Below are 17,817 nucleotides of genomic sequence, written 5' to 3'. Positions count from 1 at the left end.
GCCTAGAGTCCGCTGCTTAACCGACTGTGCCACCCAGGCACCCCATCTCATCTGCCTCTTTTAACTACAGCTCCCTCACACACACTGCCTCTTGGCAGACAGTCTCTGCTTTGTTGTCCTGCCTGCTGCTCCCTTGCAGTGTGTTCAATAAACTTCTAACTCCTTTGTTCTGCCTTCTGTAAATTATTTCACTGCCCTTGCCACCAGCCTCCACTACATCGAGTCATCCCACATTTGGTGGTCCCCACCGAATCGGGAGACCCCACACTACTCCCTCTTTTTTTGGAAACCACAAATTCTCTGCCACACTAAATTAACTCTTATTTTCTTAGATTCCAGTTTTTCTCTTCAGCTGCAGGGCAGGCTTAGCCACCTTAAAATGAAGCTCAGGGCTGCTGATCAGCCCTGTTTTCTCCCCTTAGCAGGGATTCCTTCATCATTGTGAACCAGAAGCATTCTCTCCTACTTCCAAGTATATCACTAATAGCATAAAGGAATTATGAAGAAGTTTTTCAAAGCTCTTCCTGAAATTGGATACCATTACAATAAGATACACTTCAGGTTCCCTGGGATAGAAATAATTAGAAGTACCCTGAGTCGGCATTAAAGACTTTTGCCAGATTAGGGGCAGCCTTCCTGTCTACCTCAGTCTGTTAGGATAAGGCCTCAGAGATCAGGCATGTTTGTAACTCATGATGACTTAACAGGGGGAAAAGTAGACCCACATTCATATCTCAGTTCTATCTTTCACTAAATATGAATCATTGGGAAATCATTTCAATTGGCATGTTTTCTGAGGTGTACCCTGACATTTACTTCAATATTGCATGAACATCTTTAATTTTCAGAATACGAGAAGCCAACGAAAAGCATTGGTATGATCTTTTTGAGACACAGCATAGTATTCTAGAAAGAGCATAAACACTGAAGTCAGAGAGGTGTGGATTCAAATTTGTAGTCAAGTAGTCAAGACATTAAGAAGGGCTATCCCTTTAAGATGGACCAGTAGGGCGGCTTTAAAGTGGGGACTTGGAGTGAAAAACCAGTTACAGTAGCAGACTGCTGACCCTGCAGTGCTCTGTTTTAGGTCAGGATTATATTAAAATGTATTAGATTTACCCTGAAGAAGTTTTGTGTAAAGTTACATTTTATATAGCATGTGTTCCCATGGTGTGTGTGTGTTTGGGGGGGGGGGGGGCGTGTGAAACGGGCTCCAAATGCAAGCCTAAGGATTTTTTTTTTTTAATTTTTTTTTCAAAGTTTATTTATTTTTGGGACAGAGAGAGACAGAGCATGAACGGGCGAGGGGCAAAGAGAGAGGGAGACACAGAATCGGAAACAGGCTCCAGGCTCCGAGCCATCAGCCCAGAGCCTGACGCGGGGCTCGAACTCACGGACCGCGAGATCGTGACCTGACTGAAGTCGGAGGCTTAACCGACTGCGCCACCCAGGCGCCCCGCAAGCCTAAGGATTTTAAGGTCACTGAAAGGAACATTCTGACATCATTTCATGTTCCCATTTAAACTATAAGAAACTATCAAATAGTCAATACAAATGTTCTTTGCATGTTCACTGAAATACATTGGCTTGCAGCACTCCATTTACTATTTTATTGAGCAATTCTATTGACTATAAAACTTGAATATCTTATTTTTAAACAATTTTATATTACAAACCGATTTAGGCTCATTGTAGAAAAATTAGGAAAATATGTAAGCAAAGAAGAAAATGAAAATTACCTCTGGATCTAGAATTCTGGCATTTCCTTCAAATACTTGTTCTTTGTCCACTTTCTCTGTGTGACCTGAGGGAGGTTACTTCAAGGCAAATGATTTACTCCTCTGTTTCTCAGTTTCCTAACCCTAGCTACCTCATAAGGTTCTTGTGAGGATTAAATGGATAAAGCACTTTCAAAACAGTGACTGCAGCATAGAAAGAGCTTATTAACCAAGAGCAATCGTTATAATTAAGTATAGATATTTTATTTTCCAAAACTGGATTAAAACTCTATAGTTCTGGCTTCTGCTTTTGAAAAATTTTCATTACTTTGATAGTACTTTCCCATCTTTCTTTTTTTAATGTAAATTCTTTTAAAGATTTTATTTTTTTAAGTTTATTTATTTTGAAAGAGAGAAAGAGAATCCCCCACTGGAAGTGCAGAATCTGATGTGGAGCTTGAACCTATGAACCATGGGATCGTGACCTGAACTGAAACCAACAGTTGGTTGCTCACCTGGCTGAGCCACCTAGGCACCCCATAATGTAAATATTTTTAAAGGCCTCATTGATAAAGCTATTGCTCCATGGAGCAGCAAAATCTTCTTCTTGGAAGAATGGTTCTGAGATTTTTATGGAGGACAGTTCACCAGTATCCAATTGAGACTGTACTCATTAAAAAAAAAAATGTTTATTATAAAATATGAAAGAACTATGATTTTACAATTTTTTTAACGTTTATTTATTTTTAAAGGAGAGAGACTGAGCAGGGGAGGGGCAGAGAGAGAGGGAGACACAGAATCCGAGGCAGGCTCTAGGCTCTGAGCTGTCGGCACAGAGCCCAACGTGGGGCTTGAACTCACGAACCGTGATATCATGACCTGAGCTGAAGTCAGATGCTTAACTGACTGAGCCACCCAGGAGCCCCTAACCACGATTTTTTTTAACATTTTATATATTTTTGAGAGAATACAAGCGAGGGAGGAGCAGAGAGAGAGGGGGACAGAAGATCTGAAGCAGGCTTGGCACTGACAGCAATGAGCTCAGTGCGGGGCTTGAACTCACGAACCATGAGATCATGACCTGAGCCAAAGTTGGATGCTCAACTACTCAACTGACTGAGCCACCCAGACACCCCTAAGAACTACTCTGATTTAAAGGACTGATAATAGGGGTGCCTGGGTGGCTCAATCGGTTAAGTGACCGACTCTTGATTTTGGCTCAGTTCGTAGTCTCAAGGTTCTTGGGATGGAGCCCCAGCGTGGAGCCTGCTTGGGATTTTCTCTCCCTCTCTCTCTGCCCCTCCACTGCTAGTACACATGTACTCTTTCTCTCTCAAAATAAATAAAAAGACATTAAAAAATATAAAATACTCAGAATAGCACAATGTTCAAAGGTTATTGGTGTGCATTCAAATCTCACTAAGTTTAGTTTATTCATTAGCAGCAACACTCACTAAGCAGTTGATGTTTAGCTGATTAAGTGATTGCTTAGCTAAAAAACTTGATTAATGCTGCATGGGATCACCATAGTTCCTCTGGATTTGTTACAAGGTGTTTACAAGTTCGTCACCACTGGAAGAACTATTTGAAGGCAAGAACTGTATCTTACTCATTTATGTTGTGCGCAATGCTTAAGTACAGTACTTAGTATTTAGCTCAATGAATGTTGAATTAAATTTTACAAGAAGACTTACAAGATAGCCAATTATCTAAATTTGGTGGGTTCTATACCTGACTTTTTAATGTTTATTTAAAAAAAATTTTTTAATGTTTATTTTTGAGAGAGAGAGAGAAAGAGTATGAACAGGGGAGGGCAGAGAGAGAGGGAGACACAGAATCTGAAGCAGGCTTCAGGCTCTGAGCTGTCCGCATAGAGCCTGACATGGGGCTTGAACTCACGAACCATGAGATCATGAGCTGAGCTGAAGTTGGATGCTTAACTGACTGAGCCACCCAGGTGCCCCATCTATAACCAATTTTTTTAAGGTAAATAAATACAAATTAATGCTACAATTTGGTTAATTGTGGGTTGTTGAGCTCCTCCCCACCATCCTCCCTGTTAGAAGGTGGAGCAGGGACAGTAAAATATCCTCCAAACTCCAAGAAGTATCCTCCAGTCTCCAGGAAGGTACTTTGAGACTGAAAAATGATGCAAGCCATTCCATCCAGTTTAGACTTTCATCCAGGGTAACTTAGAGACGGGGGTTGGAATGGGGGTGAGGTGGAATCCAGTGGACAAATGATCCAAGCTCCACTCAGTTATTCTCTGTCCAGTCCTGACCTTAATCCCCAGCGTTTATAGAGGGAAGGGCACAGTGGTAAGGTCACAGGATAGTTACCTAAAGTAACTGGCACCTTTTGTGTGCCAGTTTAGGGAAGATCAGAACAAGGCTTCCAGCCTTGCGGTCAGGGCTTACATTAACCCCCAGGGACCTGGAACACAAAGGCCTGAGGGAGGTCATTTCAGGGCATGGACAAGATGGAGGGCCAAAGACGGAGCCAGTGCTGTCAGGACTCCTACACTACCACTCTTTACCACTTGATCAATACTCCTACACTGCAACTCTTTACCATTTGATCAATACCCTTTTAGGGTATTAAAAATAGTATGCAAGTGGAGTGGAGGAACAAATGCTCCACTTTCCAAACTATATCAACACATTGAGATCTTATCTTCCCCAAGCCTCCGAATAACCACTGAACATGTCTAAAACATATAGTCTCTGATCTTTCTTAAGATTGACATTGTGAAAATAATTTAACACATTTGTAATTGTAAAGAAACAGCATCTTGCTATTAAACATTTTGAAGAAAAGAGGAAAGAAAAAAACCTTCTCCATCTCCTCTTTAACATGGCCATAATTTTGCTATATTCCTGTCCAGTTTTTCAACAGTGAATAAGCGTTGTACATTTCATTAACACTAACGCTACGTCACATGCATTTTTCTATGATGTTTGGCTTTCATAGTTCTGTTTTTAGTGATTGCATGTTATGCCATCAAACATATTAGACTGTTTACTAAACCATTCTCCCATTGTTGACATTTAAATTGCTTACAGTTTTTCATTGTCTGGAAACTGCTGAACATCTTTAAGCGTATGATTTTGTGATAAATCATCAGATATGGCATTTTGGGGTCAAAAGGCTCTGAAGTTTTTATGGTTCTTAGCACATACTGTCCAAGTACTTTCTAAAAAGATTATATTGGGGCGCCTGGGTGGCGCAGTCGGTTAAGCGTCCGACTTCAGCCAGGTCACGATCTCGCGGTCCGTGAGTTCGAGCCCCGCGTCGGGCTCTGGGCTGATGGCTCAGAGCCTGGAGCCTGTTTCCGATTCTGTGTCTCCCTCTCTCTCTGCCCCTCCCCCGTTCATGCTCTGTCTCTCTCTGTCCCAAAAATAAATAAACGTTGAAAAAAATTTAAAAAAAAATAATAATAATAATAAAAAGATTATATTAATTTACAGTGTCATCAGCTATGTAAAAGTAATTCCCCATTTACACACCTGAATTCATTGTTATAAATATGATCTTGGCATGATTTCCTGCGACATAGAAGAAAATAACCAATTTATTTACAGAATTCTTTCTTCTGCATATGTGTATTCATTTACCCTAAAATATATAGTAATGGAATTTTGACATATTTTTTATTTTATTTTAATTTATTTTATTTTTGGAATTTTGATATATTTTTAAGTGACACCATGACCTCTTTTCTAAAGCCTTTTTCTTGACAGTTTTTATTTCAGGATTTCTGAAATTACAAAAACTGCTGATTCATTAATTTTTAAAACTGAGATATCATTCTGATTTTAGGTCATCATTATTTTAATTTAGAATGTATCATAAATGTTACACAGTTAAGGTTTATAGAAAGAACAGTAATTTGCAGACTTGTACTTATTAACTTAAAAATATTTCTTTAACTGGGAAGATGGTGTCCCCCTGATGGTAAAAATCTCAACTAACTGAGAAATCTTTGCCAATTTATGCAGTTTAACCTAGAAATGCTTAAATAGAACACAGATAAATAAAATTTCATATAAATCCAACAACTCATTTTGTTCCAGATGTTCTATTCCCTTCTATCCCTATCTCATTTGTTGAAACTACTAGCATGGTTTACGAATTTGTTAAAAGGAATAATTACTCTCAATCACTCTTAATTTTTTTTAACATTAAATCATTTTTGAGAGACAGACAGAGACAGCGTGAGTGGGGGAGGGGCAGAGAGAGGGAGACACAGAATCCCAAGCAGGCTTCAAGCTCTGAGCTGTCAACACAGAGCCCAACGTGGGGCTTGAACCCATGGACCGCGAGATCATGACCTGAGCTGAAGTCGGATGCTTAATTGACTGAGCCACCCAGGTGCCCCATTCTTAAAAAACATAGATCTCCCAAAGACACTGTATCAGAAGAGCCTACCTACTCATTTTGTGAATATAGAGTAAATAGATTGTAATTTTATAAACATCACTTTCTTTTCTTTCTTTTTTTTTTTTTTTTTTGCCAATTAAAAATACTTTCACAACAAAAGCAGGTTTTATCTATATAGAACTTTAGAGTTTTCAGAACATTTTCACATACATTTTTTTTTTTTTAAAGTAGGTTCCATGCCCAGCACAGGGCCCAGTGTGGACTTGACTCCATGACCCTGAGATCAAGACCTGAGCTGAGATCGAGAGTCAGATACCCAACTGACTGAGCCACCCAGGCACCTCTCACATGCATTATTTCCATTTCACTTTCAACACAACTCTGTCCAGTGTGTATGTAGAGAGACATTAATACTCCCATGATTTGTATATGGGAAAACGAAGGTTCAGAACCACGAAGGTTCAGGTATCATTTGCCCAAAGATAAACGTCTCATCCACCCAATCACAGGAAAATTATGGGGCTTCCTCCTGGGGTATCTACATTTGCTGAAAATTTCAAGAGTAACATACCACTTTAATATTAAAATAAATTCCATATGGACTTCACATTTTATGAAGAAAAATGCTTCAAGATGACTTTTAAGGAAAACCATGGGAGTTTGACTAACTTTAGAATGTGATACACCACTCTGGGCTGCTTCCTCAGACCACTGGAGATACCACCCACACTTCTCTACCCTTACCTCTGTGCAATGGAAAACATTTAAGAAATATAACTGAAACCACAGACGTGAAGCGGAGGTGAACTGTCCCACTGATATTTGCCCAAATTACTGAACCATTGACTCAAGAACAAATAAAGTGGATATTGTTTTATGATACAAACTTTAGGATAATTTGTCACACAGCAGTAGATAACTGGTATAGTCCCTTTTGTATATTCTCATTCATGACATTATTTGTGTGTCTTTTTTAAATCAATCTTATTAAGTTTTACCTATGCTAATTTTTACAAAGAATCAAGTTTTAACTATGTTGATTTTTTTTAATGGTGTTGATTTTCTTATTGTACCTTTGCCTTCTTTTTCATTGCTTTCACTTTTTCTTTCATTATTTCTATTTTCTTTTTTAATGTTTATTTATTTTTGAAAGAGAGAGAGAGTAAGTAGGGAGGGGCAGAGAGAGAAAGAGATACAGAATCCAAAGGAGGCTCCAGGCTCTGAGCTGTCAGCACAGAGCCCAACGTGAAGCTCAAACTCACGGACTGAAAGATCATGACCTGAGCCGAAGCCGGACATTTAACTGACTGAGCCACCGAGGTGCCCCATATTTTCTCTTTTCCTTTTAAGTTTATTTATTTTCCTTTAGTAACCTCTACAACCAACATAGGGCTCAAACTCATGACCTCAAGACCAAGAGTCTCATGTTTCTCTGAGCTGGCCAGATGCCCCTGCTTCCTTCTATTTTCTTTGGCTTTGTTGTTTTCTTTCTAGTTTCCTAAGAGGAACACATAGCTTATTAATTTTGAGATTTTCTTTTTTTCTACCCTAAGCATGTAAGGCTCAAAATTTCTCTCAAAGCACCCATTTTTCTTTCTTCTACAAATTTTGATTGAATTGTTTTCATTACCATTTAGTTTTAGGCATTTCTAAATTTCCATCATAAGTTCTTCTTAAACCAAGGGTTATTTTTTAATATTTTATTTTTTTAAGTTTATTTATTTATTTTGAAAAAGAGAGAGAGTAAGTGAGGGGCAGAGAGAGAGAGAGAGAGAGAGAGAGAAAGAGAGAGAATCCCAAGTAGGCTCCATGCTATTTGCACACCACCTGAGTGGAAACCAAGTTGGATGCTCAACTGACTGAGTCACCCAAGTGCCCCTAAAGATTCTATTTTTAAGTAACCTCTACACCCAATATGGGGTTCAAACTTACAACCCCGAAATCAAGAGTTGCATGCTGTATGGACTGAGCCAGTCAGGTGCCCCAAAACAAGTTATTTAACAGGAATTTTTTAGTTTACTTTTTGCTCTGTCTAACTTTATAGGATATCTATTCTTTGAAGTTTGTTGAAGTTTTCTTCATGGCCTAGTATGTGATCATTTGTAACTGTTCCATGTGTACTTGAGACAAATACGTATTCTCTGATTGTTCCTTGTTCATTTGGTCAAGTTTGTGAATTATTTTGGTCAGATCTTCCATATATCCTTGCTAATATTTTGTCTGTTTGGTCTATCAATAATGACAGAGGTGTGTTGAATCACTTACAATAAAGTGGATTTATCAGTTTTTTTTGTAGTTCTATAAACTTTTACTTCATCCATTGTGAATCTATTTTATCAAATGTATACGTGTTTCAAATTGCTCTACCTTGGCGAACAGAACCTTTTGTCATGACACTGTGACTGTATCCATCCCTAACAGTTCATCAGCTTTCTTTTTGGTTAGTATTTGCCTGACAGAATATATACCATTCCTTTATTTTTCACTCTATATCCATGTGCTTTGGGTATATATCTTACAAACAGCACGTATTTGGATCTTTAAAATCCAGGGGCGCCTGGGTGGCGCAGTCGGTTAAGCGCCCGACTTCAGCCAGGTCACGATCTCGCGGTCCGGGAGTTCCAGCCCCGCGTCAGGCTCTGGGCTAATGGCTCAGAGCCTGGAGCCTGTTTCCGATTCTGTGTCTCCCTCTCTCTTTGCCCCTCCCCCGTTCATGCTCTGTCTCTCTCTGTCCCAAAAATAAATAAACGTTGAAAAAAAAATTTAAAATCCAATCTATCTTCTGACTGGTGAGTTTATTCCATTTATACTTACTGTAATTTTTGATATATTTATAACTTTTTCTATCATTTTAATTTGTAATTTCAGTTTATCCCATTTTCTGTGTCCTACTTTTACAAAAGTACCATATGTAAAAGCCCCTTATTAGATGAGAATTTTAGTACAGCCTCTTATCCCTGTTTTCTCTTTACTCTCATCTTCCATATCTTGATATTATCTAGAGACTTTCATCGTAGGTTATTGTGAATATATGTTCCCTTTCTTTTCTTCTTAGCAGTTTTTAAACAGCAACAAATATTTCTAATGTATTTTCTCACTTTCAAATGTCTATTTTTATTTTTCTCTAGGTATCTCCAAGAGATCTTATTTGCTGCTATATAAGAGCAGGCTCATTTTGTCCCAAGAGCATGGCAGAGGAGAAATGAAGCCAAACTCTAATAATTTCCTATTTTATCCTCCACTGCCTTCTGCCCCAAGCTATATCCATCTTCTCATAAACACCAGTTCAGAAGATCCACATTGCCCCCCAAATTTCTATTTCCTTGGTATTTCGTGTTTACTAGGTACCTTGGCATATTTTCCTCCTCTGTGGCTCCTTTGAGGTTGATCCTGGAGGAGAGAGCCAGCAATTTTGCTTTGTCAGCATCTTGGTAGGAAGCAGAACTGGAACTAATTATTTTATTTAATCTTCCCAACATTCCTAAGAGGTAGATAAGGAAATGGAGAGTTAGAGAACTTGACCAATGTGAAGCTGCAATTTTAAACCCCATCTATTTGAGTCCAAAGCCTATGTGCTTTTCCATTCTCAAATCAACATTGAAATAAGCCATATTTTCTGACTCTGCTACTTAATTAGCTGTGGGATCTAACACAAATCATTAATCTTCAAAGTCCTTTCATCACTAAAAGCTGATTTGTCACTTATACTCTCTGCCTGTGTTTCAGTAATTCCCAGTGAAGCTTCAACTCATTCCAGTATGGCTTCCTGCTACAGTTTTTCAGCTGAAATTATTTTCACTAAGATTGCCAATTTCAGCCTTGTTGCTAAACAGATTGCACATGCAATGTTGTGTCCTTCCTGTATGTTATGTTTTGTTATATATTTCTTAATGCACCAAAGTACTACAGTTTTAGTTAACTCAGAAAATTACTTGAGGGTTTGCAGAGGGAACTCTTCTCACTAACAGCCACACTTACACGTCTCATTTATATGTGATGCTGGACCAGTGAGAAAGGTGAGAAAAAAATTGGAGACATCACACAAAAATTAATTCTAGGGAGATCACAGACCTAAACATAAAAGCTAAAACTACCAAATTTCTGGAAGAAAACACAGGAGAATAACTTCATGACCTTGTGGTAGGCAAGTATTTCTTAAAGAAACAAAGCACTGAAAATAAAAGAAAAAAAATCACAAATTAGATGTCATCAAATTTAAAACGTTCAACTCACCAATGATGCTATGAATAAAATGAAAAAGTAACCAATAGAGTTAAGTTTTCTGTTCTTGGATTGGGAGGTTACAGATAAGCAATGGGAGGATGCTAGAATGATCCATGTGGTAATGGATTATAGTTGGAGATGTCAGCATGAACCCAGGATTAATTTAATATAGATACAGATGGTTACATACAGAAATATTTATAGATATGTATATACATATCTTAGTATAGAAACGGGTATATTTCTTCACTCTGTCAGCTGAGAGACTCTCCAGTAGCAAGGAGCACACCTAATATCCATATCTTGGTTTCTGGTACCATTGTCCAATAAAAGGAACCAGCGTTCTTTAGAGAAATGGCTGGTCCTAGTAGTGGGTCAGGGAAAATACAATGTATGTCCAGAGCGTCTTATAGAGCCAGAAAGTAAGTACCAAAATAAATAGACAAAAAAAACAAACAACAACAACATAAACTCCCAATCATGGAGATTGTGAAAATGACAGAGGAACAAACTGAAAGGGCTACCAACGGCCAAAGTTAGAACAAATTGAGCAAAAAAATAAAGTAGTATTAATGTATGATCTAAAGTATAAAATAAATATCCATGAATCCTGATACAAATGATTGAATAAATAAATAATGGAGAAGAGACAAAGCTCCCATGTAAACCATCCTGAATAAGATGAAACATAACTTCCCACTTCTTCTTAAGTGTGGGCTGCCCATAGTTACTTCCTTCCAAAGGGAACAATCTGGAAAAGGGGGAAATAGTAATTTTATACTGGCGAATCCTGACAAATACTACCTCAACCAAGTGATTAAGCTTAACATTAGCAGCAATAAATCATGTTGATATTATGTACTCTTGATGTGATATAATGACAATATCACTTCACCTCTATGGTCTTCCTCCCAAGAACCCATAACCCCAGTCTAATTATGGGGAAAACATCAGACAAATTCCAGTTGAGGGACATTCTACAAAATACCTTATTAATATGCCTCACAATTGTCAAGTTTAGAAGAAAGTTCTGAGAAACTGTTATAGTCTAAGGAGCATAATGCAACTTTTGATGACTAAATGCAATGTGGTATCCTGGAGCAGAAAATGATCAGTGGATAAAACCAAAGAATAAAGTATGTACTTCAGTTAATAATAATGTATCATTATCACTGCATTAATTGTAACAAATGTACCATACTAATGTAACAGGGAGAAATGGATGCGGGGGCATATGGTAACTCACTCTACTATTTTTGTAATTTTTCTGTTAATCTAAAATTATTCTAAAAGTTTACTATTTTTAAAAAGTCAACTGGGGCGCCTGGGTGGCTCAGTCGGTTGAGAGGCCGACTTCGGCTCAGGTCATGATCTCGCGGTCTGTGAGTTCGAGCCCCGCATCGGGCTCTGTGCGACAGCTCAGAGCCTGGAGCCTGTTTCGGATTCTGTGTCTCCCTCTCTCTGACCCTCCCCCGTTCATGCTTTGTCTCTCTGTCTCAAAAATAAATAAACGTTTAAAAAAAAAAAAAGTCAACCAACAGCCTAGAAGAATATACCCAAAATACATGTATATAACAAAGGACTTGTACCCAGAAGAGATAGAAGTCCTACAAATGAATATTTAAAAGACAACCAAATTTGGGGCGCCTGGGTGGCTCAGTTGGTTAAGCATCCGACTTCGGCTCAGGTCATGATCTCGTGGTCCGTGAGGTCGAGCCCCATGTCGGGCTCTGTGCTGACCGCTCAGAGCCTGGAGCCTGTTTCAGATTCTGTGTCTCCCTCTCTCTCTGACCCTCCCCCGTTCATGCTCTGTCTCTGTCTCAAAAATAAATAAACGTTAAAAAAAAAATTTAAAAAAAAAGACAACCAAATTTAAAAAGATAACCCCCAATTTAAAAAATATAGGCAAAAGTCATTTCACAAGATCTAAAAATAGTCAATAAGCACATGAAAAGATGCTCATCATTATTAGACATTGGGGAACTACAAAATTAAGACTAAATACCATTTCACAACCACTAGAGGGATTAAAATTAAACAGTGATCACTCCAAATGCTAGCAAGCATGTGGAATAACTGGAATTTTATACATCACTAGTGCGAGTGTAAAACGATCCAACCACTTTGGAAAACTGCTTGTTAATTTTAAGAATGTTTATAGCAACTTTATTCATAATTAATAAAAACTGGAAAAAAATCCAAATGTCCATCAGCCGTTGAATGGATAAACAAAGTACAGTTGATCCTTGAACTACAGAGAGTTGGGGGTGCCAACCCCCTCACAGCAGAAAATCCAAGTATAACTTCTGACTCTCGCAAAACTTTACTAATTGCTTACTGCTGATGCTTACCAATAGCATAAACAGTTGATTTAACATCTTTTATTATATACATGTATATATATATATGAATAAATATATATATTTATTATATGTATATATATACATGTCTATACATATACATGTGTATATATACATATATATGTATATATACATATATATGTTGTGGAAATATATATATTTATTATATGTATATATATATACATGTCTATACATATACATGTGTATATATACATATATATGTTGTGGATTTTTTAGAGCAAGAGTGCGTGATCAGGGGAGAGGGGCAGAGGGGGAGAGAATCATAAGCAGGCTTCATACTCAGCATGGAGCCCCACACAAGGCTCAATCACATGACCCTGGGATCATGACCCGAGCCAAAATCAAGAGTCCCAGGCTCAACTGACTGAGCCACCCAGGCGCCCCTAACATCTTTTGTATAGGTATTATGTACTATATTCTTACAAAAACGTAAGCTAGAGAAAATAAAATGTTATGGAAGGAAGAGAAAATACATTTACAGCACTGTACCATATTTAATAAATAAAAAATCTATATATAAGTGGACCCACGCAGTTCAAACTCATGTTGTACAAGACTTGATTGTATACAATGAAATACTTTTTAGCAATAAAAACAACTAAATACTGATTCACACAACAGTAGGGATGGATCTTAAAAATGTGGGGAAGAAGGCAGATCTGAAAGTACCTACCACCTTTGTTTTTATGATGTTAGAAATCAGAGTGGTTGTCTAAAAGGTGAGAGATTTGAATCTGGCTTTTGAAAGAACGCTTGGGTGGTGTTTACACAGCTGTTTATATTTAGCAGAACTCATCCAGGCTACACTTAAAAAACTACGTTTTCCACTGTATTTAAATCTCACTTCAAAAAAAGGGGGGGGGGTATAAAAAAGACTGGCAACCTTGAAAAGACACTAAACAATGTTAGCAGAAATTTGTTGTGTTAAGTCCTTCCTTCGAAACGTTGAGGAAAACATTCCAATAAACCCTGCTGGATTTTTGTGACTAAATAGGGACATTAAAAAGCCCTGCAAACTCTAAGCCCCTTCTCCTCCGAGTGCCACTGTCCTTCCTTGGATACCCGAGGACCCTGGGAGCAACGTGGACCTGTCCGGCGCAGGGTCACCACCTCCGCTGGTTACTCGCGCCGCGGGGCCCAGTCCCAGCGTCCGGATTACTCCTCTCCTCACCAATTGCAGACCCGCCCATTGACTCGCCTCACACCCATTCTTTGAACCATCAGCTCACCTTTCAATCAATTCAAATGTCGCAAGGAGCGAACCAATCGCAAGCCTCATCGAGGGGAAGGGGCGGGCACTTCTCCGGAAGTGTTGGTTAAAACCCCTCCAATCAGAAGCTTTCTGCGGGATGTTTGAATTTTGCGGAGGTCTGGGTGGTAGGCGTTCCTGCTTCGGAGGCGGCAGTGGTCTTTCAGATCCGGAGGGTTCCTTTACATTTTTAGTTCGATTGAGGTTTTACGCCAGAACCTGCCTCAGGTAGGAGGGTGCTGGGGAGTTGGAGGGAGGGCGCTGGCCTGCTTCGTTGTAGGTCTGGAAGGGTGGGGGGACCGCGGCTGTTGACTGGACACAGCTCAGGGGAGTCTCCTCTAGCACCGTATTACACATCCTTCCCGTAGCTGATGACGCAGGCCTCCAAGAGAGTAAATATTTGTTGCCTTGACCTGTGTAGTAGCCCGTGTTTCACCACCGGAGCGTAATTAGCCTTTGGGGCGGGACAGTACTTAGTAGGTATTGCTGAGTATTGTTGGCCCCGACTTTAAATTCCAGTAGCGCTTCTCAGATCCCGTGACAACCGAAAAAAACCCCGGTTGAGAACCTGTAGGCAAGCAAGACTAAGGCATTTCTAGACTTTCAAGCTGAAAGAAACTCTAGTAAGTCAAAGAACAGCGCTTAGATGTATGAGAAACCAGGCTGCCTGACCTGGGATGCCAGCTCCAGTTGACGCGGCAGTTAATTTACCTCATCTGTATATTGACGATAATACTACCTTTTAGGATTTAGGTAATTATTAAATATGCCTTTAGTGTTCTTTTCCCCTCTCCCCCCTACTTTTCTCTCTCTGCTGTGTATAGTGCTATGCTGTATTTTAAAATAGCTAATACGTGGCAGGAGAGGGCAAATCAAATAGTAGAGGAGGGTTTTTTTGTTTGTTTGTTTTTAGTTTTTAGTTTTATTTTAAAGTAATCTCTACACCTAGTGCGGGACTCGAACTCACAACCCCGAGATTAAGAGGCACGGGATCCACCGACTGAGCCAGTCTGGCACTCCAAGGAGGATTTATGATGAAAAACACAATCCTGGGTTGCCTGGCTGGCTCAGTTGGTAGAGCCTGCAACTCTTGATCTCGGGATCAGGAGTTCAAGCCCCACTGTGGGTTTAGCGTTTACTTAGGAAGAAAGAAAAGCACAGTCCTTTATCACTTCCCCTGGGCCCTTAAAGAGGAATCTTATTGGCACCCAGGTCAGATGCATTCTCATTTTTAAACTCTGTTGATTGCTTTAAATACATTAACATTTTAATTGGTGCATTTCTCATGCAGATTTTCCCTTTAACTGGAGTTTTCCAGCAGACTCTCTTAGTTAATCTTGTTGAATAGTGTAGTGTGCTTATAACTCTTTGAACTTCCTGGGGCGCCTGGGTGGCGCAGTCGGTTAAGCGTCCGACTTCAGCCAGGTCACGATCTCGCGGTCCGTGAGTTCGAGCCCCGCGTCAGGCTCTGGGCTAATGGCTCAGAGCCTGGAGCCTGTTTCCGATTCTGTGTCTCTCTCTCTGCCCCTCCCCCGTTCATGCTCTGTCTCTCTCTGTCCCAAAAATAAATAAACGTTGAACTTCCTAATGCCTCTGGTTTATATACTGGACTGTAGCTTCCTGGGCCTCACTTCATCTGTCAAGCAAGTTCCTATTTAGAACTCCAAAATAAGTTGGTGTTTTTTATCTTTCGACAACCTCCTTCCCTCTCTTCAATGCCACATACTTATTCCATTTTGTATCTTATTTTTATTTTCAAAGGCTCTGGGGCAGGACAGGGGGTGAACTGAAATCTTAATTTTTTTAAATACTAAAGTGAAAATCCATGGAAGTTGTTCTCTCTCTTTGATAGGATGTCTTCATCACATTTTGCCAGTCGACACAGAAAGGATTTAAGTATCGACATGATTAGAACTAAAATTGCTCATAGGAAATCACTGTCTCAAAAAGAAAACAGACATAAGGAATATGAACGAAATAGACACTTTGGTTTGAAAGATGTCAACATTCCAACCTTGGAAAGTAGAGTTCTTCTTGAATTAGATGAGACATGTCAAAATCTTGTTCCAGAAAAGGCCAGTGTCAAGCCAAGTAAGTAAAGGTCTATTGTAACTTTAAATGCTTTGAAGAGTGAAAAAAATTTGGTTTAATACCTGAGGTTAAAAAAATCCTGACCACAGCAATGGAGTTTTGAAACACGATTCTAAGTAATTTGGTAATACTGTCTGTTTAAGGTAAAGGCTGTGAATGCCCCTGGCTAGGCTAAAACCATTCACCTATGGAGTATTATAATACTGTATTATATTGCCTTATAGGAATCCTAAAATTCTTACTTTTTTTTTTTTTTTTAAATTCTTACTTTTGGAACTTGGTAAGGTAACTATTGACAAGATAAATTGATATGGGACATTAAAAATAGAACTGGGGCTCCTGGGTAGTTCAGTCGGTTATGCGTCAGACTCTTGATTTTGGCTCAGGTCATGATCTCAACAGTTTGTGAGTTCAAGCCCCGCGGAGCCTGCTCGGGATTCTCTCTCCCTCTCTCTCTGCCCCTCCCCTGCTCACATGCACACACACTCTCAAAATAAATAAATAAACTTAAAGAAGTGATTAAAGAATCCATGAAATAAGGATACTTTACCAATGGGAACATTTCTCAGAAGAGCAAAGAATTTGCCCTTGCAGTTTGCCAAAAGGGCTTGGGGTCACTAGGAAGGAAAAAACCAATTAAAGAAGAAAGGAGTGATCTCAACAAAAGATAAAAATAATAAAAATAGAGTGTCTTAGGAGGCAAGGAGTCACTGGACTCGTATTTAGTTGCATTTATATAGCAGGCCCCAGAAGCCGAATGACAGTGAAGTAAAGCAGGGATAAATGCTGAAGAAATGACAGAAAGACATAAAGTCTTTTGAGAAGTTTTGTAGAGAAGGAAATGAGATGCCAAGTTGTTTAACTGTTCACTGCTTCATTTAAAGATTTTCCAGGAGCAGTGTAATATGTGGCACTTATAAGATACTCTACATATTCGAGCTTAATTGATTCTGCAAAAGAGAGGGTTGGGCTAAAAGGTTTTTTCTGGATTTATCATTTTTGTGATTCCGAAGGCAAGTAAGAGAAAAGAGTTGGACAAAAGTGTTACAGGGTTTTGTTTTTATTTTTGAGAAGAACTGATATGAGGAAATGGGCTGGTAGTTGAAGGGGAGAAAATAAAAAACAACATCTCTTAGGAGTTGGAAGGAAATGAAAACTGGGTCATAGAATGATAGAAGATGGCTTTTTAAGGAGGAACTAGACATTTTTTGGTCTGACAAGCAGTGATGTTATGCCTCCTGAGTCATCTCCTTGCCTCTACTCTCGCTCCCTCATATGCTCCATTCCTTGACTCAGATCTTAAATCAAAGTCTAACCCTGTCAGAATGCTATTAAAATGTCTTTGGTTTATTTTCCATCTGCAAAGGCCTAGAGTTAGCAGTGAGTGAGTGTGTTGCAGAGAAAGCAAGTATGCTAGCATGGCTAGAGAAGAATGAATAAGGGCTAACTCCCATCCCTGTGGAGCCCTGAGGGGACACCATAGGGACTTTGGCTTTTACTCTGGGTGAAATGAGAAGCCATTAATGGCTTAATGAGTATTTATATAAATCTGATTTATGTTTCAAAAGCATCGCTTTGGCTGCTGTGTCGATAATAGATTGTAGGCTGGCAAGTATAGCCTCAGGAAAACCAAGTAGGACACCATTGCAATAATTTAGTTGAGAGGTGATGCCTGATCAAAGTGGTAGCATTACAGATTGGTGGTTGCATTCTGGATAGACTTAGAAAGTTGAACCAATAGAATTTTCTAATGGATTGGATGTAGGGTTGATAA

General features: G+C 39.1%; 1 protein-coding gene across 1 annotated transcript in view; it reads left to right on the top strand.

The window, feature by feature from the left end:
• Positions 1-14,071: 14,071 nt before the first annotated feature.
• Positions 14,072-17,817, top strand: part of DLGAP5 (DLG associated protein 5) — a 41,356-nt gene continuing 37,610 nt past the window's right edge. Inside the window, exons 1-2 of the mRNA XM_030319165.1 lie at positions 14,072-14,180; positions 15,805-16,043. Coding sequence (XP_030175025.1) covers positions 15,806-16,043 — 238 coding nt within the window. The 5' untranslated portion in view covers positions 14,072-14,180; position 15,805. The remainder of the gene's footprint in view (positions 14,181-15,804; positions 16,044-17,817) is intronic.

The sequence above is a fragment of the Lynx canadensis genome, chromosome B3 (assembly GCF_007474595.2).
Source record: "Lynx canadensis isolate LIC74 chromosome B3, mLynCan4.pri.v2, whole genome shotgun sequence".
Classification (NCBI taxonomy): domain Eukaryota; kingdom Metazoa; phylum Chordata; class Mammalia; order Carnivora; family Felidae; genus Lynx; species Lynx canadensis.
The sequence above is the reverse complement of the archived record's forward strand: the minus strand, read 5'-3'. Positions and strand labels throughout refer to the sequence as shown.